The sequence below is a fragment of the Sapajus apella genome, unplaced genomic scaffold (genome assembly GCF_009761245.1).
Source record: "Sapajus apella isolate SASKATOON/1434 unplaced genomic scaffold, GSC_monkey_1.0 scaffold27, whole genome shotgun sequence".
In the NCBI taxonomy this organism is placed as follows: domain Eukaryota; kingdom Metazoa; phylum Chordata; class Mammalia; order Primates; family Cebidae; genus Sapajus; species Sapajus apella.
The window spans coordinates 11,061,886-11,085,998 of record NW_022436967.1 but is presented as its reverse complement, the minus strand read 5'-3'; the positions used below and the strand labels follow the sequence as shown (position 1 = coordinate 11,085,998).

At 35.5% G+C, this 24,113-nt stretch overlaps 1 protein-coding gene and 1 pseudogene across 3 annotated transcripts; both read left to right on the top strand.

Annotated features, from left to right (window-relative positions):
- Window positions 1-3,853: 3,853 nt before the first annotated feature.
- PLK4 (polo like kinase 4) lies at window positions 3,854-21,498 on the top strand. 3 transcript variants are annotated; one of them, XM_032292336.1, is made up of 16 exons: window positions 3,854-4,148; window positions 4,806-4,901; window positions 5,917-6,012; window positions 6,094-6,208; window positions 8,405-9,425; window positions 10,163-10,263; window positions 12,931-13,301; window positions 14,152-14,256; window positions 14,638-14,740; window positions 15,417-15,566; window positions 16,343-16,476; window positions 16,571-16,662; window positions 16,793-16,940; window positions 17,707-17,847; window positions 19,563-19,669; window positions 20,865-21,498. In XM_032292336.1, exons 1-16 carry the CDS (start codon window positions 4,119-4,121, stop codon window positions 20,965-20,967), a joined length of 2,913 nt encoding a protein of 970 aa, XP_032148227.1. In that variant the 5' UTR covers window positions 3,854-4,118; the 3' UTR covers window positions 20,968-21,498. The 3 variants fall into 3 exon arrangements, with proteins under 3 accessions (XP_032148227.1, XP_032148228.1, XP_032148226.1); XM_032292337.1 differs by having other exon boundaries at window positions 4,109-4,180; XM_032292335.1 differs by lacking the exon at window positions 3,854-4,148 and adding an exon at window positions 4,280-4,679 and having other exon boundaries at window positions 20,865-21,493.
- Window positions 15,042-15,133, top strand: LOC116560944 (annotated as a pseudogene).
- Window positions 21,499-24,113: the final 2,615 nt, after the last annotated feature.

The following is a 24,113-nucleotide window of genomic DNA, read 5'->3' as shown; positions in this document are numbered from 1 at the left end:
AGTCACAATAAGCTTGCTGAGCCCCCAGATACTGTTCTTTAAGTACCATTTTCTACTGAAAGGTGTCAGGACACTTTGCAGAAATGGCTCCCTTCCGTGCTGGGTCAGAAAAAGCCCAAAATAAAACTAGAACATCTTGTTGTACCACAAAGTAAAGAACTGCTAAATATATACATATGTTCTATCAAAACAGCTAGGTTGAAAGGAGCTCTCACTGAACAAATCCCAATTTGAACACCAAAATAAGTAATGATTGTAATGGATTATAACCCTTTTGAGGAAATGGATTATAACTGATTCAATAATCTGGGAATCCCTAAATCCATACTCATCTATGCTATCTGTGATAACACAGATGCTCCTTGACTTGTGAGGGGGTTAGGTCCCAATAAATTCATCATGAGTCAAAAATATCCTAAGTCAAAAAATGCATTTAGCCGGGCGCAGTGGCTCACGCCTGTAATCCCAGCACTTTGGGAGGCCGAGGCGGGTGGATCACAAGGTCAAGAGATCGAGACCATCCTGGTCAACATGGTGAAACCCCGTCTCTACTAAAAATACAAAAAAATTAGCTGGGCATGGTGGTGTGTGCCTGTAATCCCAGCTACTCAGGAGGCTGAGGCAGGAGAATTGCCTGAACCCGGGAGGCGGAGGTTGCGGTGAGCCGAGATCGCGCCATTGCACTCCAGCCTGGGTAACAAGAGCGAAACTCCGTCTCAAAAAAAAAAAAAAAAAAAAAATGCATTTAATACCCTAATAAATAAATGCATTACAAAGACAAAATATCATAAATTGAAACATAATAAGCTGGGGACCATCTGTATATCTTTAAACAGGGCAAAATGTAGGGCCCTTCTTTTTTTTTTTCTTGAGACAGGGTATCGCTCTGTTGCCTAGGTTGGGGTGCAGTGACATGAGCTTGGCACTCTGTAGCCTTGGCCACCCAGGCTCAAATGATCTTTCTACCTCAGCTTCCCGAGTAGCTGGGACCACAGGTGCACGCCACCTCCCCTGGCTAATTTTTGTGTTTTTTGTAGAGACTGGCTTTCCACTCTTTTGCCCAGGCTGGTCTCAAACTCCTGAGCTCAAGCGATCTGCTCGCCTCAACTTCCCAAAGTGCTGGGATCACAGACTTGAGTCACCACACCAGGCGGGGCTCTTCTTTTTGGCAAAACTGTTTCTAATAAATACGGAGAGAGAACAATTATCATTTTGTAACTATCATAGTAAAGACTAGTTTAGGAAAAATCAATAATACCGCTAAATTGTGAGAGGGATTTGCTGAGGAGTAGGATATTTGCATTAAATTCAAGTGTCTCTCCCATAGATTGCTTATTAGTTGCAAGTAGAAATCAAATTAACATCATTAATGAAAGACAATATCATGTGTCTCCAAATGTGGTATCTTGGAAAGAACATAACCTCACGTATGTAATATTACAATCAGAAATGCATAACCTGAGTTTAATCATGAGGAAACATGAAATAAACCCAAATAGGGAAGATTTTGTAAAAATAACTGGCATGCAACACACACACACACACACACACACACACATCCCTAACGGTGGTGACAATGTGTTAATTTGATTGTTGTATATATATATCAAATCATCATGCTGTACAACTTGAATAAACACAATTTTTGTCTATTATACCTCAGTAATACTGGAATGAACAAATGGTAAATAATTGGCCTGCACTCTTCAAAAATCTCAATGTCACAAAAATACAAAGGCTGAGGAACTTTTCCATATTAAAGGAGACTAAAAAGATATGGCAACTAAAGATACTATGTGATCCTGTACTAGATCTATACTGAAGGGAAAAATGCTAAATAAAGACATTACTGGAACAACACAATTGTTCCAGTAATGTCTTTATCGAAACATGGACTGTAGATTAGATTAAATATAAATATTGTATCAATGTTAAATATCCTTATTTTGATAAACACACAAGAGGATACCATTATTCTTAAGAAATTCACATTTTAGAAATAAGAGGTAAAAGAACATAGTGTATAAACTTTTTTAGATTCATAAAATACAAATATTAAGCTTACATGATTTATATAGTATTATATATTATTTATATATTTATACATGTATATTACACATGAAGAATACTAAAACACGTATGGCAAAATGTTAAGAATTGGTGACTGAGTAAAGGACAATAGGAGTTCTCTATTATTCTTACAACTTTTCTGTAAGTTTAAAATTGTTTTTAAAAAATGGGCCAGGCATGCAGGCTTATGCCTATAATCCTAGCGCTTTGGGAAGCCAAGGCGGGCAGATCACCTGAGGTCAGGAGTTCAAGATCAGCCTGGCCAAAATGGTGAAACTCTGTCACTACTAAAAATACAAAAATTAGCCAGGTGTGATGGCACTGCCTGCAATCCCAGCTACCGGGAAGACTGAAAAAGGAAAATCAGGAGGCTGAGGCAGGAGAATTGCCTGAACCCAGGAGGCAGAGGCTGCGGTGAGCCGAGATTGCGCCATTGCACTCCAGCCTGGGCAACAAGAGCGAAACTCCGTCTCAAAAAAAAAAGGAAAATCACTGGAACCCAGGAGATGGAGGCTGCAGTGAACCAAGATCGAGCCACTGCACTCTAACCTGGGCAATAGAGCAAGACTCCGACTCAAACAAAACAAAACAAACAAACAAACAAACAAACAAAAAACAATGATGGCGAATTGTAGAAACTTTTGAAAAGTCAACATCTAAGGCAAGTCTTAGTTGGAAGACTGGAATCAGGGACCTAAATGAGAACCGCTCAAGCATTACAACATTACCTTTAATGAAGGATATCCGGAAATGAAGGAAAAAAGTTGACTTTTCTCTGAACAGAGATTTTTTACAGCTTCCATATAAACAAATTTAAGTAAACTTGAAATATACATTAACGTAGAGGAAAAGAGCTTTCATTTAAGAACAGATCTAAGTTTGTGCGCTAGTTCTGTTTGTCATACATCCTTCCTTGAGCATCACACTTTTCTCACCTGCAAGACACCATCCCGGCTGGGTGTGGTGGCTCAAGCCTATAATCCCAGCACTTTGGGAGGTCGAGAGGGGTGGGTCACGAGGTCAGGAGTTCAACACCAGCTTGGCCAACATGGTGAAACCCCTTCTCTACTGAAAATACAAAAATTAGTCGGGGGTGGTGGCGCTTGCCTGTAATCCTAGCTACTAGGGAGGCAGGAGAATCGCTTGAACCTGGGAGGCAGAGGTTGCAGTGAGCTGAGATTGCACCACTGCACTCCAGCCTGGGCAACACAGTGAGAGTCTGCCCCACCACACACCCCCAAAGAAAAAAACAAACAAAAAAAACCATCCCAAACTTATAAACGTCTCTTTTGATCCATACAAATCATAGTGTATGAGATCTCCTAAGTTATTATACAAATGACACAATATTAAAATCTTAGAGGAGTTTACCAAAATAAAGAATGGAGTTCGTTTTCTTAAGGTACTATACACATTAATTACAGTTACAAAAAAACTACGGAGTATGTGGTAGTGGTGTAAACGGTGTCCCTTTACGGAAGGTAATGCTTTTTTTCCTTGTTCTGTCAAGTCTTAAACATTTGACATTTTAAAATATTTTTAAACCTTTCCGGAATTAGAAGTGGCATTTCGAACAGTGAAGTAACCGATCATCTATAAGTGTTTCATCTCCAAAGCTTGCTCTTTCACCCGTCTTACAGAAGGTCGTCCGAGAGTAGGCCCGCGACAAGCTCCCGCCCAAGCCCAAGACCCCTGGAGCGCTTCCGGGCTTTGGCGAAGAGGTCTGAAACCGGCCAGCCACGAAGGAGGGACTGCTGCGCATGCGCGCCCCGACGCAACCTCTCCGGAGCTAGCCGTCTCGCTACGTCACCACCAGCCTCGCAAACTGCAACCGGCGGGAGTTTTTCAAAATGGGAGCGCAGAGGCACCGCCCAGACCTTGGACGGTGTCGGGGAGAACTTTCCGTGGCTTTAGCGTCGTCGCCTGGAGCGGCGGCCTAGAGAACCGAACCTGATGGGAGCCAAGACCGGCTGGCTGCTTGGAGCGTTGCCTCGAAGGGACTGCGTGAAGGAAGCTAATCCGGAGAACCCAGGCCGGGGCCTGGAAATATGGCGACCTGCATCGGGGAGAAGATCGAGGTGAAAATACTCGGCAGTCTGCAGCTGGGCGGGTAGGAGTAGTTATGGCGGGACTGGAGACCGCCGTGGGAAGGGGAGCGAGCGAAGCTAACAGCTGCGGGGCCGGCGCCGAGGTGCTTAGGGAGGGTCCCAACCGCCGGGCCCCAGCTGTTTAGGGGCGGAGCGGCCCGCCCCTCGGAGACCGTAGCGGTAGAGGAGGCGGGACAGGTGAGTCCCTCGCCGCCCGACTGTGTCCCCAGGCACTGCCACTTGCTGTAAGCAATCCCGCCCGAGCTGCCGCGCTAGAACAGGGCAGAGCTACCTCCTGCTTCTCCAAGGCGATGACGGTTATCTCCGGCGGGAGCTGCGGCGGGATTCTGACCAGGCCTTCGGCTGCCAAGGGTTGGCTGGAGATGGGAGGAGGACGCTTAGGCTGCACTGAGGTTAAGGAACCAGATCACTAGGGTGCACCATCTCGAGTCCAGCCTGGAAGCTCAGGGATCCCCGCACTGAGCCAACATGACTTCCACCCTAGATACCTGCTGCATCGAGGTGTAATACCTGCTTGAATTTTGTCAAATTCCCCTCTCGATCCATTTTATCTTCTTTTTTCAGCCCCTTCCCATCTTCCTTTCTACTGTGAGTCATCACACATAATCTTTAATTTTAACTTTTAAGGATTTTAAAGTTGGAAATCTCCTTGGTAAAGGATCATTTGCTGGTGTCTACAGAGCTGAGTCCATTCACACTGGTTTGGAAGTTGCAATCAAAATGGTAAGAAACTAATCAACTTCTGTACTTTGCAAGTAACTACAGAAATGTCAGAAACTCCTTACACACCAGCCTTTCCTTTGATTGTGGCGTAAAGAACACTTTACATAGGCAGAAGACAATAGTGCCAAGTCCAGCTGTTGAGCTTAAGAATATTTTAGGAAAGCCTTGACCTTGCTTAAATAAGTGTTTTATCTTCATTAATATTTAGTAGACCTAGTATATGGTGTAATTATGCATACTGGGAGTAATGAGTAGAAATCAACTAACAAGTAATTCGTTTATAAGAGTATACTGTGTATAATTCTGTTACACTGTAATAATCTAAAATATTATTCTTCATTGTTAGAAGTCAGTCTAATAGGAGTAACATAAACATAAGCAAATTTTCAGCCGGGTGGGTGACTCATGCCTGTAATCTCAACACTTTGGGAGACTAAGGCGGATGGATCGCTTGAGCTCAGGAGTTTGAGACCAGCTGTGCAACATGGTGAAACCTCCTCTCTACCAAAAATTAGCCGGGTGTGGCAGCTTGTGGTCCCAGCTACTCAGGAGGCTGAGGTGGGAGGATTGCTTGTGCCTGGGAAGTTGAGGCGGCAGTGAGCTGTGATCGTGCCCCTGCACTCCAGCTTCAGTGAGGTAACAGAGTGAGACCCTGTCATTAAAAAAGAAAAAAACAAAGAATCTTTTATCTAAACCACTTGGAAAACGAAAGGGAGTTTTTGTTGCAAAGTTTGCCTGAGTTGGGAATTTTTTTCCCTTATAGTTAGGCTAGTTGTGCTATTAGATTATTTAAATTGAGAGAGGATATTAGAATGAATTGGGCAAACTTTTACTAAGCGTTCTCTTTGCCAAGCACTCTGCTAGGTGCATGGGGAAAACATAACAGTAGGTTGACTGCAAAGACATATAAAAGGACTTCAGACTATTTTAACTTAAAGTATACTTTGTTTTCAAAGTTCGCTTTTAACCTGTTTACATTTGAAAGTTTGTCAACATTTAAACCTGTTCTTTTTAGATAGATAAGAAAGCCATGTACAAAGCAGGAATGGTACAGAGAGTCCAAAATGAGGTGAAAATACATTGCCAATTGAAACATCCTTCTATCTTGGAGGTAAGATACTAATTTTATAGAAGTGACCAAGGACACTGAATTTTTGTATATTTTAATTTATTACACCCTTTCACATTTCAGCTTTATAACTATTTTGAAGATAGCAATTATGTGTATCTGGTATTAGAAATGTGCCATAATGGAGAAATGAACAGGTATCTAAAGAACAGAGTGAAACCCTTCTCAGAAAATGAAGGTAAGCATCTGTTGTTTTTTTTTTGTTTGGGTAGATAAAAATTTTGCTTTTAAAGTGTAGTTTTGAGGAATATGCTATTTTGTAATATATAGTAAAACTGTTTGAAATAGGCTAGAAAAGATTTCCCATGCTGCTAATTGTTAAAACAATTCAATTACTACAGTGGTAAAGTTAGAAATTTGTTGTCCTTCTGTCCTTAAAACCACATTTTAAATTAAATTATTGGTAGCAGTTTAGTGTAAGCTTTTTAGGATGCCATTGGTGGCTATAGAGTAGTTCTAAATCAAGCACAAATAGCCATTGAAACTGTTTATTATAGAAAATGTGAAACATATAAGTAATGTGCTATAGTGACTCGTGGTTATATTATTTCATCAATACTGTTTGTACTACCCTGATTTTCCGAAATATTTTGGAGCAAATTATAGACATTTTTAACTTAAAATATTTCAAAATATAGACTTCTTTAAAAACATACTCAAAAAGTCATTGTCACACCTAATAATTCTTTACTATCAAATATATAGCATCGGACTTCCTCAATTTCTCATAAATAATTTTTTGCAATTCAAAGCAGAATCAAATAATGTCTATACATTGACACGAGTAATTGTTTTCAAGTTATCTTGCTCTGCTAACTGAAATTACAGGTAAGTTAAGAGAGGTGGTTGCTGATAGGCTTCTTGTACATCTGAATCTTTGTAAGCCATTTGGAAAACAATTCGGGAATATGAATTTAGATTTATGGAACATTTATATTCTTTTACTCAGATTCCATTGTTGGAATTTTATTCCAAACAAATAATACAAATTGAAAAAAAAATCAATATACATGTTGATAATGACTACTGCATTTTTGTATAATACTTCATAAGAAAGAGGACTTATTTGGCTGGCGCAGTGGCTCACACCTATAATTCCAGCATGTTGGGAGGCCGAGGCAGGACCAGCCTGGCTAACGTGGTGAAACCCTGTCTCTACTAAAAATGTAAAAGTTAGCCAGGTATGGTGGTGCAAGCCTATAATCCCAGCTACTTGGGAAACTAAGGTGGGAGAATTGTTTGAACCCAAGAGGCAGAGGCTGCATTGAGTGAGGATCACACTACTACACTCCAGCCTGGGTTACAGAGCGATACTCCCATCTCCAAAACAAAAAAAAAGAAAGAAAAGAAAAAGGCCTTATTAAATAAGACAGAACCTGTAAAACCTATAAAGGAAAATAATTATCAATTTGACTAAATTAGAATTTAAAACTTTACAATGACAAAAGATATTAAAAGACAAAGATAGGAAGGAAATATTTGCAAAATGTACAACTAGAAAATTAGTACTGTATTAAAAGATATAAGACACACCTAAAAAGAAAAGCTAATTGAATAGACAAATGGACAGCTAATATGAGCAGACTATTCACAGAAGAGAAAATACTGATGACTAATAAACATATGAAAAGATGTTCAAACCCAATAGTAATCATGAGAATGCCAACCAAAATAATGAGGTACCATTATTTTTTATTCATCAAATTGAGGCTACTGAATGTTAACAAGGATGTACATGAAAATATAGGCTTTTCAAGGGTAATTTTGTGTGGTATGACAATACTAAATTTTCCTATCCTTCAACCTCGTGATTCTACATCTTGAATCTACCATAGAGAAACAACGCATGCATATATTCAAGAAAATAAGCATGTACAGGAATATTTATTACCACATTTTTAATCTTGAAATTTTATAAATGATCCAAATACTCATCAATAGCAAGTAAAGATCTCTGGTACTGATATAGAAATATCTCTAAGAAATATTGTGAAGCGGGGAGAAAAGTAATGAAACTATATTTTTGATACCATTGTTGTATTTAAAAAGCATTTATTTCAGTGTATCTCTAGATTTAAATGTATGTAAGCATGCTGATGAAGGTATAAAACAAATTACAAACTGATTACTTAGGAGAGTTTGGGAGACGCGGATGGGACTTTAGCTTTTTTTTTTTTTTTACAATTAGAATATATGTAGAAATTGTTTGTGCAATTGTTTCTTTTCTTAATTGCTATGGTTCTAAGCTCCAAGCCAGTGTTCTAATATAACACTCTAGCATATGTACCTGGGTTTCATAATGTTTACTAAATACTAGACACTGAATCTTCCAGAGTTTCTAAATTGTAAATTCTCTTTTTTTATATCCTAACAGCTCGACACTTCATGCACCAGATCATCACAGGGATGTTGTATCTTCATTCTCATGGTATACTACACCGGGACCTCACACTTTCTAACCTCTTACTTACTCGTAATATGAACATCAAGATTGCTGATTTTGGGCTGGCAACTCAGTTGAAAATGCCACATGAAAAGCACTATACACTATGTGGAACTCCTAACTACATTTCACCAGAAATTGCAACTCGAAGTGCACATGGCCTTGAATCTGATGTTTGGTCCCTGGGCTGTATGTTTTATACATTACTTATCGGGAGACCACCCTTTGACACTGACACAGTCAAGAACACATTAAATAAAGTAGTATTGGCAGATTATGAAATGCCAACTTTTTTGTCAATAGAGGCCAAGGACCTTATTCACCAATTACTTCGTAGAAATCCAGCAGATCGTTTAAGTCTGTCTTCAGTATTGGACCATCCTTTTATGTCCCGAAATTCTTCAACAAAAACTAAAGATTTAGGAACTGTGGAAGACTCAATCGATAGTGGGCATGCCACAATTTCTACTGCAATTACAGCTTCTTCCAGTACCAGTATAAGTGGTAGTTTATTTGACAAAAGAAGACTTTTGATTGGTCAGCCCCTCCCAAATAAAATGACTGTATTTCCAAAGAATAAAAGTTCAAGTGATTTTTCTTCTTCAGGAAATGGAAGCAGTTTTTCTACTCAGTGGGGAAATCAAGAAACCAGTTATAGTGGAAGGGGAAGAGTATTTCAAAATGCAGAAGAAAGACCACATTCTCGATACCTTCGTAGAGCTCATTCCTCTGATAGATCTGGCACTTCTAATAGTCAATCTCGAGCAAAAACATATACAATGGAACGATGTCACTCAGCAGAAATGCTTTCAAAGTCCAAAAGATCAGGAGGAGGTGAAAATGAAGAGAGATACTCGCCCACAAACAACAATGCCAACATCTTTAACTTCTTTAAAGAGAAGACATCCAACAGTTCTGGATCTTTTGAAAAACCTGATAACAATCAAGCACTGTAAGAATTCTATCAAAGGTGTTTTATTTTTTGGTAAACATTATACTAGTATAAATATGAAGCTGCATTTAAGCCAGGGTTACCAGGGAAATGAATGTCTTTAAATATGTATATATATACTGTCATGTTTCTGAGGTACTTCTCAATGATGATATTTATTTATTATTAGGATGAAAATTAGAATAATGATTTGACCTGTGGTTAACAGTCTTAAAAGGAGTGAGTGTGTGTGTTCATGAATGTGTTTATAGGATTGCTTAATTTTTGGAAACTTTTAGTCTCATTTTTTAATTTTAATATGGAATGGGTCTCCAGTGCAAAGTATTATATATTAGTCATACCTTACTCTTAAAGTACTTTAGTAATAACTATATGCATAGATAGAAAAGTTGAGCCTGAGTGGTCATAATACTGACTGCTTCCAACATGAAAACTAATTTTTAGTGAGTACAGTGTGGTTTTTTTCTTTTTCTGGTCATTTTATGATTTTTATGCTTAAGTTATAAGAGGGCAGAAGCCTTATAGAAATGTTATCAAAGTGCCCTGGGCATTTTGGCATGGGAGTTTAACTTTTTAGAGATAACATAGTTATGCCAATATTGTTTTCTATAGCTATTCTAAAATGTTCAGGTGTTCAAATCAGAAGAAATCTTCCTTTCCTAATATTTTTACTTTAAAAAGTTACCTGATAATTTTTTATTAGTTTATGGGATTTTTTTATTTGTTTGTTTGTTTAGCTCCAATCATCTTTGCCCAGGAAAAACTCCTCTTCCATTTGCAGACCTGACACCTCAGACTGAAACAGTACAACAGTGGTTTGGGAATCTGCAAATAAATGGTGAGTTTTTAATTGAGTATTTAATTGAGAATTAATTACTTGGACACTTACCAATCATTGCAGTGTTCTATTTGAAGTTTTTAAAGAAAATCATTTTCTGGCTGGGTGCAGTAGCTCATGCCTCTAATCCCAATACTTGGGAGGCCAAGGCAGGTGGATTGCTTGAGGCCGAGAGTTTAAGATCAGTTTGGGCAACATAGTAAGACCCTGTATCTACAAAAAATAAAAAAATTAGTCAAGTGTGGTGGCATGCACCTATAGTCCCAGTTACTTGAGAAGCTGATGCAGGAGGATTGCCTGAGCCAAGGAACTCAAGGCTGCAGTGAGCTATGATCACACCACTGCACTCTGTGACCCTGCCTCAAAAAAAAAAAAAAAGAAAGAACATTGGCCAGGTGCAGTGGCTCATGCCTGTAATCCCAGCACTTTGGAAGGAAGCGAGGCAGATCACTTGAGGTCAGGCGTTGGAGACCAGTCTGGTCAGCATGGTAAAACCCCATCTCTACTAAAAATACAAAAATTAGCTGGCCGTGGTAGCATACACCTATAATCCTACCTACTTGGGTGGCTGAGGCATGAGAGTCACTTGAACCCAGGGAGGCAGAGGTTGCAGTGAGCTGAGATCATGCCATTGCACTTCAGCCTGGGTAACAGCAAGACTCTGTCTCCAAAAAAAAAAAAAAAAAAAAAGCGTTTTCAGTTCATCTCAATAAAGCTGTATTACAATATTTGAATATTTGCTATAAGTCAGCCACTGTCCTTAATATTTAACATATATTAAGTTCTCACATAAAAACATGAAGAAGATACTGTTACTGTCTCCGTCTTACAGATGAGGAAACTGGGTACACAGAGCTTAATTTGCCCAAGCTATGTGACCATTCAGTAGAGGAGCCAGGGTTCTAATGTAAGTAGTCTGGCTCAGAGACTTTATTCTTAACCCCTCTGCTTTGCAACCTCTCAATAATCAGCACCTACTATCAGTGCCCATAAAATAATCAAAAGATGGTTGACCTTATTTTTAAGTAGAAGCTGATAAGGACATTATAGGGTACCAATGGAACCTCACACTGAAGTACAGAGCTCCTAAAACCTAAACATTTTTAAACAGCTATCATCCACGTCATTATGTTGTCTATAATACAGAATTTGAAGGTTAAACCTTGCTCATAATGAACATGACAGATTCACAGAAGGTGAGTTGGGAAATAATGACGTAAAAAAGAGAGAATAAAAAAGACATATGGAGAGGAGGAGATCATTTTTTACTAAGTGTCATATTACTTCGTAGACAAAAAGCACATAATACAACTGTAATTTAAGCAGAGAGTTATATGTTATCTTGAGTCTATTCTTGTTTTCTTTTTTTAAAATTATATTATTTTCAGAAGCATAAAAGGAAATTAATCTTTTTATTTGTACTTCTTGGAGATGATAATTCAGGTTTGTTTTTTATAAACTGTAAAACTGCCACGTACTTAATTTTGCACATCTGTTATGTTTACAGATACTAATATTCAGTAACACAGACTTGTCTGAGATAGAGAAATAACCTTGTTTATAATAATCCAGTAGTGCTCCTGCATTTTTTCAGTATATTATTTGACACAAAATACTTTATCATAATGAGAGTAGGGGAAAGCACTAAAAAAGTCATTTAAGAAAAATATTGCCGGGCGCGGGGGCTCAAGCCTGTAATCCCAGCACTTTGGGAGGCTGAGGCGGGTGGATCATGAGGTCAAGAGATCGAGACCATCCTGGTCAACATGGTGAAACCCCGTGTCTACTAAAAATACAAAACATTAGCTGGGCATGGTGGCGTGTGCCTGTAATCCCAGCTACTCAGGAGGTTGAGGCAGGAGAATTGCCTGAACCCAGGAGGCGGAGGTTGCGGTGGGCCGAGATCGCACCATTGCACTCCAGCCTGGGTAAGGGGAGCGAAACTCCGTCTCAAAAAAAAAAAAAAAGAAAAAGAAAAATATTACAATTCAAATTTTTAGAGTTTAGTGTTGAAAAATTGCCTTACCAAGTTTTATATAATTTGTTCATTTAAAGCCTTTAAAAGATAATGTTTTGTATGTGAACTTTAAGGCCATACAAAATATAAATTGGTAAAGTTAATAGCTTTTTTAAAAATGTGGGTGCAAGTACATAGGTAATATTAAATATTAATATTAAAGCTGTTCATATAGTGTTTTTGCTTTTAGTTGCATATTTTCATTAATTACAAGCATTTCTAAGTAAAGATGGGCTACACCGTTCTTAAAGAGAGTAAATTTTTGTATTTTTCTCATGTAGAATGATTACTTGGCAACTCAAATCTGCTTTTGTTGGAGCATTGGCGATTGCTTGCTTCAGGATTAATAGGTGACCATATCGTGACTAGTTTTTACCTTGATTGAAAAATTAATTTTATGTTAATATTTTTTGTGTTGTAGTCTTAGGAATACTAAAGATATTTCTTCACAATCTGATTTAAAATGTCCTTTCAAAGTCACTATCCTATTATGTCTTAAAACTGCTTATTTGTTAGAAAATTAAGAGCTTTTTTTTTTACTAGGTTTCTTTTGTTCAAAAAATGCTGTCATAATCAGAATGACATTGTTTTGTGTCAACTTGTGTTTTTAGTTATTTACTAAATTGCTTGATTCTATATGTATATTACAGCTCATTTAAGAAAAACTACTGAATATGACAGCATCAGCTCAAACCAGGATTTCCAGGACCATCCAGATTTGCAGAAGGACACATCAAAAAATGCCTGGACTAATATAAAAGTCAAAAAGAGCTCTGATGCTTCTGATAATGCACATTCTGTAAATCAGCCAAATACCATGAAATACATGATGGCACTTCACAGTAAACCTGGGATAATCCAACAAGAATGTGTTTTTGCCTTAGATCCTCTTTCTGAACAGAGTAAGACTAGGGATATGGAGCCACCATTGGGTTATCAGAATCGTACATTAAGAAGCATTACATCTCCATTGATTGCTCACAGATTAAAACCAATCAGACAGAAAACCAAAAAGGCCGTGGTATGTCTGTTATTTTCCTAAGTTACTACATAACATTTTACTTGAGAATACAATTCTTGAGAACATATTTTTTTTGTCCTCTGTAATGTTCCTTGTACTTGGGGTGTGTACGTGATCAACTATATTAAAGAGAAAAGAAACTGGGTGTTTATGGAAAAACGGCTCTTGTTTCCCTCTATCTTCTTAAGAATAGTGAATTGATACTGATAAGTTTTAGATTTCATATTATTAAAATAGATTTGAATGAAAACATTTTAAAATAATACCAGCTATATGCTGTGTTACAGGTTATTTTGTTCACAGTTCCAATCAGTGAGTTAATATTTAATATTATCCTTTTGCTTCTTTTATTTTTTTCTAAATTTAATCCTATCTCAAATTTTTAAAAAACTAGAAAATATAACTTTTTATTTTAGCATCTGGAAGTAAAAGGCATGTGCACATTTAAGTTTAGAGTTTAAAAACTAATATATCTGAATTGAAAATTGTGTGTTTTTTTTTTAATTCTATCTTTATCCTGTTCTTTGTTTCCCATTTTCCCATTCCATTCTTGCCTTTGTTTGGCTTGCTATTATCTTTTCAAAGCCCTTAATCTCCACCCTACCTTCTGCTTGCTTTCTGCTGATTGATTATCATTTCACACTTCAGTATACATTCTTACCTTTGTACCATATGGTTCACAGTTGTACTCAAATATACCTCTGATCTGGACTGTTGTAGTGAAGCAGCTATTTGATTTTGACTTCAATATTTGCTTCTGCCATGGTTAAGTATTCCTAAGTACTATGTATGTCAGAGCTGTTCTAGTAAACAAAAGAATTTTTGCTGATTTTTGGGGTTTTTCTTTTAGGTGAGCATACTTGATTCAGAGGAGGTGTGTGTGGAGCTTCTAAAGGAGTATGCATCTCAAGAATATGTGAAAGAAGTTCTTCAGATATCTAGTGATGGAAATACGGTAATGTGGAGTTATTTTTTATCTTACAACTTCAAATTATTACTTAAGCACATTTAGCATTCTAATTTATTTTACAGTTATGTAAGTTTTTTTAAAATCAGTTTCCTGTTATGATAGTGTCTCTGGAATTCAAAAACTGAAATAGCATATTAAACATATTTAATAAATTAGTGTACTATTAAATATAATTATTTCTAGTAACAAAATCTAAATTTTTGCCTTCAATTTAAAAGCAAAGAAAATGTTTTTATAGAATATTTAACATTTTTCTATAAAATAATATTTAATGTTACATTTAAACACTTCTCATACTTTCGAGCAAAATGTAATACTGGAACTTAATGGTATGTAATTAGAATTTTTTAAAAATCTTTTTGGCAGATCACTATTTATTATCCAAATGATGGAAGAGATTTTCCTCTTGCTGATAGACCTCCCTCACCTACTGACAACATCAGTAGGTACAGCTTTGACAATTTACCAGGTATGCAAATTTACCAGGGAATAAATTTGGAATATAGATTTATATGTATTTATGTATAAACTCTATATATAGATATGATAAATTATAAATATCTTGGCTTCAGTCAAACTTTAGGTCATATCATATTCTTGTACTTTGTTTCTGGTGAGAGTTGTATGCCTTTAATGCAATGTTTACTATTAATATTCTGTGTTAGAATGGTACTATAAAAACTAACTCTAGAACATTAGTCATATGTCTCACAAATATAATTTGTACATTTGTTTAGAATGTGGCCATAATTGTGTTAAAAAATTCTACATTGCTTGCTTCAGAGCACATATACTAAAATTGGAATGTTACAGAGAACATGGCCCCTGTGACTCACAAATTTGTGAAGCGTTCTGTATTTAAAAACTGATTGACCATGAAGTATCTAGTGACCTTTGAAATCACAGCTGCTACATAAATGATTATTTATGATTATAGTTAACCAAATTTGACTCTCAGTTTGGTTTCTGGATATTATGGACTGGGGACATAAGTACTGAAGAGTAAGACTTCATTGAGGTGACTCGTAGAAAAGAATAAGAAAACCTGTCTAATCTAACTCTATTAGAAATAAAAATAAATAGGTAAAACTATATGTCAAGTCAACACTTTCTTCCCTAATGTTAAGTAATTATTTTTTCCTTAGAAAAATACTGGCGAAAATATCAATATGCTTCCAGGTTTGTACAGCTTGTAAGATCTAAATCTCCCAAAATCACTTATTTTACAAGATACGCTAAATGCATTTTGATGGAGAATTCTCCTGGTGCTGATTTCGAGGTTTGGTTTTATGATGGTAAGTACCATTTGGAAATGGTAACTAGTTCCTTTAGTTTGGAATTTAGTAGTTACATATATGTGGGTTTTTAAAATTCAACACAGCCAGTTTTAAAGATGTGTATGTATGTAACTATACATATAAGTTGCATAGCAGAGTATACATGTCAAATCATATTAATCAAAATTTATATATACCTTCCTTTAAACAATTTATCTTATAATATGTATATTAGTCCTCTTTTCCTACATAGCTCCAGTTTAACTACATCTAGACTGATAGTATAAAAATCACATGAAAAGAGCAGTGTCCTATTTCTTATTAGAAACCTTAAATGGATATATACCAAATTATGAGTATTATAAATTTAGCAAAAAGGATAGGGTTGAGTCAGAGAATTTTCTAAATCTATTCTATAAAGATGAATTTTCTTATTTTCTAAATCTATTTCATAAAGGTGACTTTTTTAATCTATAAAGCTCCTTTAAGGGATGCAAAGCATTCATATCATATAGTACACATATAATTATAGCTATCCTTAAATTATGTTTTTGTATGAATGTAGTGACTTTTTAAAATATAAAAGTATCAGACTTAAACAAGATATATGTTGGGGAAAAAAATGGATGACCTATATTTATTGCATACTTTGATAGTCTCTAATAGTCAATAAATGAATAAAAATGATACCTTGATGTAGGAGCCATTATATACTGATACGATAATTAATATAAATCTAGGAATATTTTTAAAAAGGATAAGAGAACAGTTTTCTGATTTTTTTTTTTTTTTAGGGGCAAAAATACACAAAACAAAAGATTTCATTCAGGTGATTGAAAAGACAGGGAAGTCTTATACTTTAAAAAGTGAAAGTGAAGTTAATAGCTTGAAAGAAGAGATGAAAATGTATATGGACCATGCTAACGAGGTACATACCTAATTATAAGTTTTTCATACTAATTAATAATGATTATAAATGACATAGGTGAAATAATGACAGAAGCACTCTTCTTTTGAAATAGGGTCATCGTATTTGTTTAGCACTGGAATCCATAATTTCAGAAGAGGAAAGGAAAACTAGGAGTGCTCCCTTTTTCCCAATAATCATAGGAAGGTAAATGTCTGCAAATTTTAAACATCTAGCTAAAATGTTTTTAAAAGTTTGGTGTTTATATTATAACCATTCTTTAGTTTTCTGTAAATTGAAAGCTTCAAGGGAATATATTTGGACTTTTCTCCTTCAGAAAACCTGGTAGTACTAGTTCACCTAAGGCCTTATCACCTCCTCCTTCTGTGGATTCAAATTACCCATCGAGAGATGGAGCATCTTTCAATAGAATGGCCATGAATAGTGCTGCTTCTCCATCGCAGGCACCAATGCTTAATCCCTCTGTAAGTAAATATATGTCACTTCTGTACTTTAAACCTTTCAATGATTGCCTGATGCCCATCATATAAAGTGGTTTATTTTGGCTTTACTATCATCTACCTACTTTCCAACCTCATCCTGAGCCACTTTATCCCATACTATCTATGCTTAAGCCTCAAAGGCCTTCTTTCAGTTCTTTAAACAAGTCAAAAGGCCTTTTCACATGCTGTTCACTTGACCTAGAACTCTTTTTCCCTAACCTCTTAACTTTATAAGAGTAATTCTTTTTAGGTCTCTTTAAATGTTACCTCAATGAGCCCCAATCTCAGCCCTCTTGGAAAAGCTAAATATATTAATATATACATATATAGTTGTTTTATTTTTACTAACAAAATATCATTAACTGCCTAAATGCTCATGATAGGCTCACAGTTAAATTTATTATATATTTAATGAACATGGTGATGAAGATTATATAGCAACGTAGAAAAATGCAACATTAAAGAAATAGGTGTGTGTATTTGTGTGTACTCACCTACATGCATAAAAATAATATGCCATGGGATAAAAAGATGAAAGAAATCCACTAAAATGAAAACAGCAATTGGGTGGGGTTTTTTTTCTTTTCTGTATTTTTCTAATTTCCGATAATGTGGTTATATTTTCATTAAAAAATTTTTGTTTTTAAAAAATTCAGCTAATGAAAAATCCCATAATTTTCTGCTTTTGCTGAATTTGGCTTATAAAAATGCTGAGGAATAATATCTTCCTGTCCTTTATTCTTTGTAGATGATTACAAATGAAGGACTTGCTCTTATAGCTACAGCTTCTGGAACAGACATCTCTTCTAATAGTCTAAAAGATTGTCTACCTAAATCAGCACAACTTTTGAAATCTGTTTTTGTGAAAAATGTTGGTTGGGCTACACAGGTGAGAAGTTTCTAGTAGAGTGAATTTTCTCATTATGAATTTCTTTTCATTTTCACACTGATAAGACAATTACCAAAATATACAAATTATTGTAATGATACCTTTTTACAAGGAAGTTTTTGTGCCTTTTTACATCAGTTATATCATTAAAAATTTTAACTTCTAAATTTATATACAGTTGAAAGACTCCAGACATTGCTGATAAGAGGTTGCCTGCTAGGGCCTGGGTGACCTACTTTTGCCCTTTGTTTTTAAAGTAGAGGTCATGATAATGACTAATTATGAAGAGTAGACTGTGATATCTGGGACATTTTAAGTTTGGAAATTATTTGTAATCAGTATTAATAGAGTAACTTTCATTTGGCAAAAGAAAAAAAGGATTTTTGCATTAAAAGTCAAGTGAAAGCCACGTGTGATGTCACATGCCTATAGTCCCAGTTACTCAAGAATCTGAAATGGGAGGGTCGTTGAGTCCAGGAGTTCGAGGCCAGCCTGGGCAACAAAGGAAGACCCCATCTCTTTTAAACAGTGAAGTCAAGGTTGGGCATGGTGGCTCGTGCCTGTAATCCTAGCACTTTGAGAGACTGAAGCAAGCTAATCACATGGTCAGGAGTTCCAGACCAACCTAGCCAACATAGTGAAACCCTGTCTCTACTAATACAAAATTAGCGGGTCAGGCAGCACACACCAACTATGTGGGAGGCTGAGGCTGGAGAATCACTTGAACCCGGGAGGTGGAGGTTGTCCTGAGCCGAGATCACGCCACTGCACTCCAGCCTGGGGAACAAAGCAAGATTCCGTCTCAAAAAAAAAAAAAAGTGAAGTCAATATTGAGTTTCAAACTTACAGAATTTTATGTAGGTGTGAACTTACATGTGTATGTTATCTGAAAATTTGAAACTTGGAGACTTCTAAGCCTAGCACATGTACTTTTACTTATTAGTAAAATAAAATGCAGCCTAGTACTTTATGGGGGTAGGTAACATTTGTTGAGCACCTGCTTTGTGGTATCTACCATGTGTTTCATATACATTGTTTAATTTATTCTCCAAAATAACCTAGTAAAGTTGATGTATCTCCTTTTATAGATAGTAAAATTATGGTTTCTAACAGTAGATTGACTTGCACAGTCCTATGCTGTACTCTTAAGTTGGCAGAGTCTAGATGGCAGAGCCTAGGTCTGTTTGATTTGGTGTCCATATACTATGTGCTTCTCCGCTTTCAGTGACACATTGTGACTACTAATGACTAAAGGAAGACGTTTCAGAAGCTAAAATATAATATTCTCAGGCCAGGAAAGACATTCTTGTGGCCTAAGGACAAAGAAAATATTGCTTTTATTTCCTAAATCTTTTCTTGGTAAGAAATACTAAAGATTTCTTATAGGGGAAAAAAAAAAACAACCACCAAAAAACTACTTCGAAATCCTAAAGGAAATTAATGGGAAACAGGATTTACTTAGAATAATTTTAATATTATAATATCTTAGCTATTAAAGGAATAATCTGAAAAAGACATGAATATTCTCAGTGCTACTACCATCATAGCCCCAAATTTGTAGTCACTTAGAGAGTTTCTTTTTAACTGTGGAAAACCTGTTAAATATGTTAAATATTAATACAGAACCATAAATCCTCTGCTGTATAGTAATTTTGTATGCCGCTGCTGCTTTTTTTTTCTGTGCCTGTGCTTACCTATGCTTATTATTTTTCTAGTTAACTAGCGGAGCTGTGTGGGTTCAGTTTAATGATGGGTCCCAGTTGGTTGTGCAGGCAGGAGTGTCTTCTATCAATTATACCTCACCAAATGGTCAAACAACTAGGTAAGTTCTTAAAATACTGGTTGAGATTCAGCCCTTTGCTATAATTTCTCTTTCTCTATATTTTGAAATAGATGATTTTAAAAAGTTACTTCTTTCATTTTGACAATGATAATATGATTCTTTAAACTGTTAATTATTCTTAGCATATAATTGTTTATGCATATTTTATAATTATCTGTATTAATGCAGAGCAATTGGTATGAATAATCTACTCTAAGAGGTTGGGTTCCTCATAGCCTTACTGTTCCATAGAGTAACTTGGTTGGCCCCTTTCAGAAGTAAGGGACTTCTAATTCTAGGTTCAAAGTAATATACCAAACCTATTTACTTGAATAGAAAAAAAGAAATCTTTGTTTTAAGATATAACCTGATTATTTTTCCCAAATGAAAGGCTATATCCCCAATCTAATGTAAAGTGATTAATGTTTTTGAATGTGTATATTCATCCTATATGAAAATGTGTATCAGGCACCAAGCCAAAAATAAGTCTGCCAATAGGAGAAACAAGGAGTCGTTTGCTTTCCACATTTAAACCAGAACTTAATGAAAGTACGGTGCTGATGATCCCAATGCAGACATGCTACTTTATAGGAGAAGTGCTTATTGTAATGGAAACACTTGGGACAAATAAAATCTGTAGATACCTACCAACTGCATTTTTATGTTAAATGTATATAATGCAGTGCCATCACTTAAAAAACTATGCTTCAAGTGAGAAACTTTGTTAAAAGCTCTTTGAGGTGCTCCAGAAACTGGAAAGACGCAAAGTGGGTAGAACCCTCGTTCTCAGGATACATGTTGACATTTTATTTGGTATGATCATTTGGAAATTGTTAATATTTAAATAGAAATCTATTCATAATGTGTTTAGTTTGGTATTTTTCTTTAGAATTAGGGCCTTTTAAAATTAATGAATCTAGATTTTTGGCTTGCTTATGAAATTATGAAGCCAGTTCAAGTTTATCTAATTTTCTTTCTGTTATTTAAACGTGTTGAGAAAATGGTCTGTTTTAAAAGAAAAGAAACTCTATATGCTTCACCTGATTTAGGTATCTAGTAAATAATTGTTACAATTTTTCTGAGGTGCCTCTTGCTATTGAAGAATTACTGAAAAATATAAGGTGCTTTTTAGTATCATCATAAGAACCAAGTAATGAAGTTATGTTTTTGTCTTTTTTTCTTTTGTTTCACTTAGGTATGGAGAAAATGAAAAATTACCAGAATACATCAAACAGAAATTACAGTGTTTGTCTTCCATCCTTTTGATGTTTTCTAATTCAACTCCTAATTTTCATTGATCAAAACTCCTTTCAGACATATAAGTTTAATAAATAACTTTTTTGTTGGCTTTCAAGTAAAGTGATTTTTTTAAATTTAACTTCTTCAGAAAGCCTTTCTATGAAATAATTTTAACCTATACTGTAAAGGATGTATTCTGAGAGAACAAAGCAGAATGAAACTTGAGTCACTTACTAAATAGAGTGGATATAAAATAGTATACCTGACTTTGCTCTTAGATCATAACCCCCAAACTTATTATGTTCATGTATTTGTATTCAACAATCTTTTAAAAGCAAAAATATAAATGATATGTGGTATATTTCTGCTTTTATTGTTTTCCCTATGTCTCAGACATGTTGAGAATCATGGACAAAACCTGCTGAAATTTGGGAATTTTTGAACATGTAAATAATGTGTATTTATGTTATAAGTAACATATGTAAACATGTATATTTGTTTTATATTTATTTTTGTAGCACCCGTGTCTGACGAAACATTTTTGCAAATGCATTTTATAAAAAAAATAAATACAGTGATAAGTTACATTATCTTTTGATTCATTTAATTAAATACTTATTTTAAAATAACTACTTAACTCACTTTTAAATTTGTTGCCTGTTTAGGAGGAGTCAATTAAATTTTAAATAATAATTTTGCAAATGTTAAATACATTGTTTATTATCTGAAAATATTGGTATATTTTAATAAACATTTTAACACTGAAGAACTTGATGCAGTTGATTGACATGAAGAAAAATAATCTGTGATAGTGGGATAGCCATTCCTAATGAAAGAATAAGAGTAGCATGAAACTACTTAACTATCATAAAGACTGTTTAACCTAAAGTATCCTGCTGGTTTTTATAATCAGAAATTATATTACAGTATTTCTTTTAAGTAGACAATGTTATGATAATTCAACATTGATTTGGAGATTTTTCCCTGAGACAATAAGGAAGAAAAATCATATTTATATTTGCAACATAAATTTCAGAACTAATATTAAACTATCACCATATCCCTCTCAGAGAAAACCAGTAAACAGAAAAAAGGTGACTGAAGGAAATTTTCTATTGTCACCCAGTAGAAAAATGGACAAGAGATAATGAATTGATAGTTCACAAAGGAGGGAAGTCCATATGATCAATAAAAAGGAAGTATGCTCAACCTCATAAAAGTTGGGGAAATGCAAAGTTAAAGCAAGACAATCATTTTCTTTTATCAAAGAATGGCTTTAAGATTAAATAATAACCCAGTGTGGTGACTCATGCCTATAATCGCAACACTTTGGGAGACCAAAGTGGATGGATCACCTGAGGTCAGGCGTTCAAGACCAGCTGGCCAACATGGTGAAGCCTCATCTCCACTAAACATAAAAATTAGCTGGCCATGGTGGCACACACCTGTAATCCCAGCTCCTCGGGAGGCTGAGGCAGGAGAATTGCTTGAACCTGGGAGACAGAGGGTGCAGTGAACCGAGATCACGCCACTGCACTCCAGCCTGGGCAACAGAGCAAGACTCCGTCTCAAAAATAAATTAAAAAAAATGGAAATAAAGTAATCCTGAGCTAAATTTTACTTTATTTAATTATTTTTTTGGTAATGGAGTCTCACTCTGTCACACCCAGGCTGGAGTGCAGTGGCACGATCTTGGCTCGCTGCAACGTTTGCCTCCCAGATTCAAGTGATTCTCCTGCCTCAGCTTCCCAGGTAGCTGGGCTTATAGACACATGCCACCATGCCTAGCTAATTTTTGTATTTTTAGTAGAGATGTGGTTTCACCTTGTTGGCCAGGCTGGTCCCAACCTCCTGACCTCAAGTGATCCACCTGCCTTGGTCTCCCAAAGTGTTGAGTCTACAGGCGTGAGCCACCGCACACCAGTATGAGCTAAATTTTAAAGGCCAATGACTTAAAACACATTTCTGCTTTGGCAGAACTTAACCAGTATACCTCTTATTATCTCTTTGTCTCTATGAATGAGTCTTTATTTTTTACGTATTTTTCTTATACATAACGAATGTATAGCTAAATTTTATTTTTAATATGATTTAATAACTTCTAATTTTTACATATATAGTTGTTTCTGGCTGTCTTAACTTTTTCATTACAGTTCTATTTGGATTTATGTGTAGCAGTTTATTTTGTGCTTTCCATGTACCATATTTTTGCTTTGGTTTTCTTTTTCTCCTGTTACTTCTTTCAAGTTGAGTTTCCTTTAATCCCTATTTTTCTCTGTACTGGTTTTCTCTGGGGTATGGTGGTAGCTTAATATTCAATGTTTATATTATTGTGACTATGAAAATATTTACAGCTGAACTATGTACTATACTAGAATTATATTTCTTGAACAATTTTTTTTTCTGGAATTATTTTGTTTGCTCCAATATATCAGGTAATCTATCTGTGCTTTTTGTCCTATTTGTTCCCCCTTTTGGACACATGTCTCTCCGATTTCTTTTTTCTACCTGGACTGGTTCCTTTGTAGTTTTCCAGCATAGGAATGTACTGCAGTTTGTTTTTCTGTTATATTATTGATGGACATTGGAGTTTCCAGATTTTAGCTGTAAAAATATACTTTATGAACATGTTCTGGTGCACATGCATACAAGTTTCTCTAGGATTTTACTCAAATGAATTTACTAATCTTATGATTTGTGTATGTCAAACTTTAGTAGATAATGCCTAATATTTTTACGCTTTCACCTGCAGCATATGGAAAGTATATTTTGCTCCACATCCACACCAAAACTTGGTGTTAGAGTCCTTAAAATTATTGCCAGTTTGACAGAATAGTGTAAGGCTACGTATGTTGACTCTAATTATAGTGCTTTAGGAGGCAGGAAGGTTGCTTGAGGCCAGGTGTTTGAGAACAGTGTTATCAATGTGGTTTTAATTTGAATTCTCCTCATTATTAAAGAGGTTGAAATGTTAAATCTTTATTAGATATTTGTCTTGTGATTTGCCTATTAATGTCTTTTGCCTATTTTTCCCTGTTGTGTTGTCTGGCTTTTTCTTAGTGGTTTTCAAGAGTTCTCAGTATGTATCCTTGTTTATTGATACATGTTGCAAATATCTTCTCCCATTCTATGCTTGTCCTTTTAAAAAAAAGTGTAGGTGTATATATATATATGTATGTATGTATATTTCTGAAATACTTTATTA

What these genes read in the sequence shown, in the direction of transcription:
- PLK4 (XM_032292335.1), top strand. Translation starts at nt 4,647, where the DNA reads ATGACTTCCACCCTAGATACCTGCTGCATCGAG. An exon ending in CGAGGTTTGGTTTTATGATG is followed by an intron (nt 15,567 to 16,342) that starts GTAAGTACCATT and finishes TTTTTTTTTTAG; the next exon opens with GGGCAAAAATACACAAAACA. An exon ending in CACCAATGCTTAATCCCTCT is followed by an intron (nt 16,941 to 17,706) that starts GTAAGTAAATAT and finishes TATTCTTTGTAG; the next exon opens with ATGATTACAAATGAAGGACT.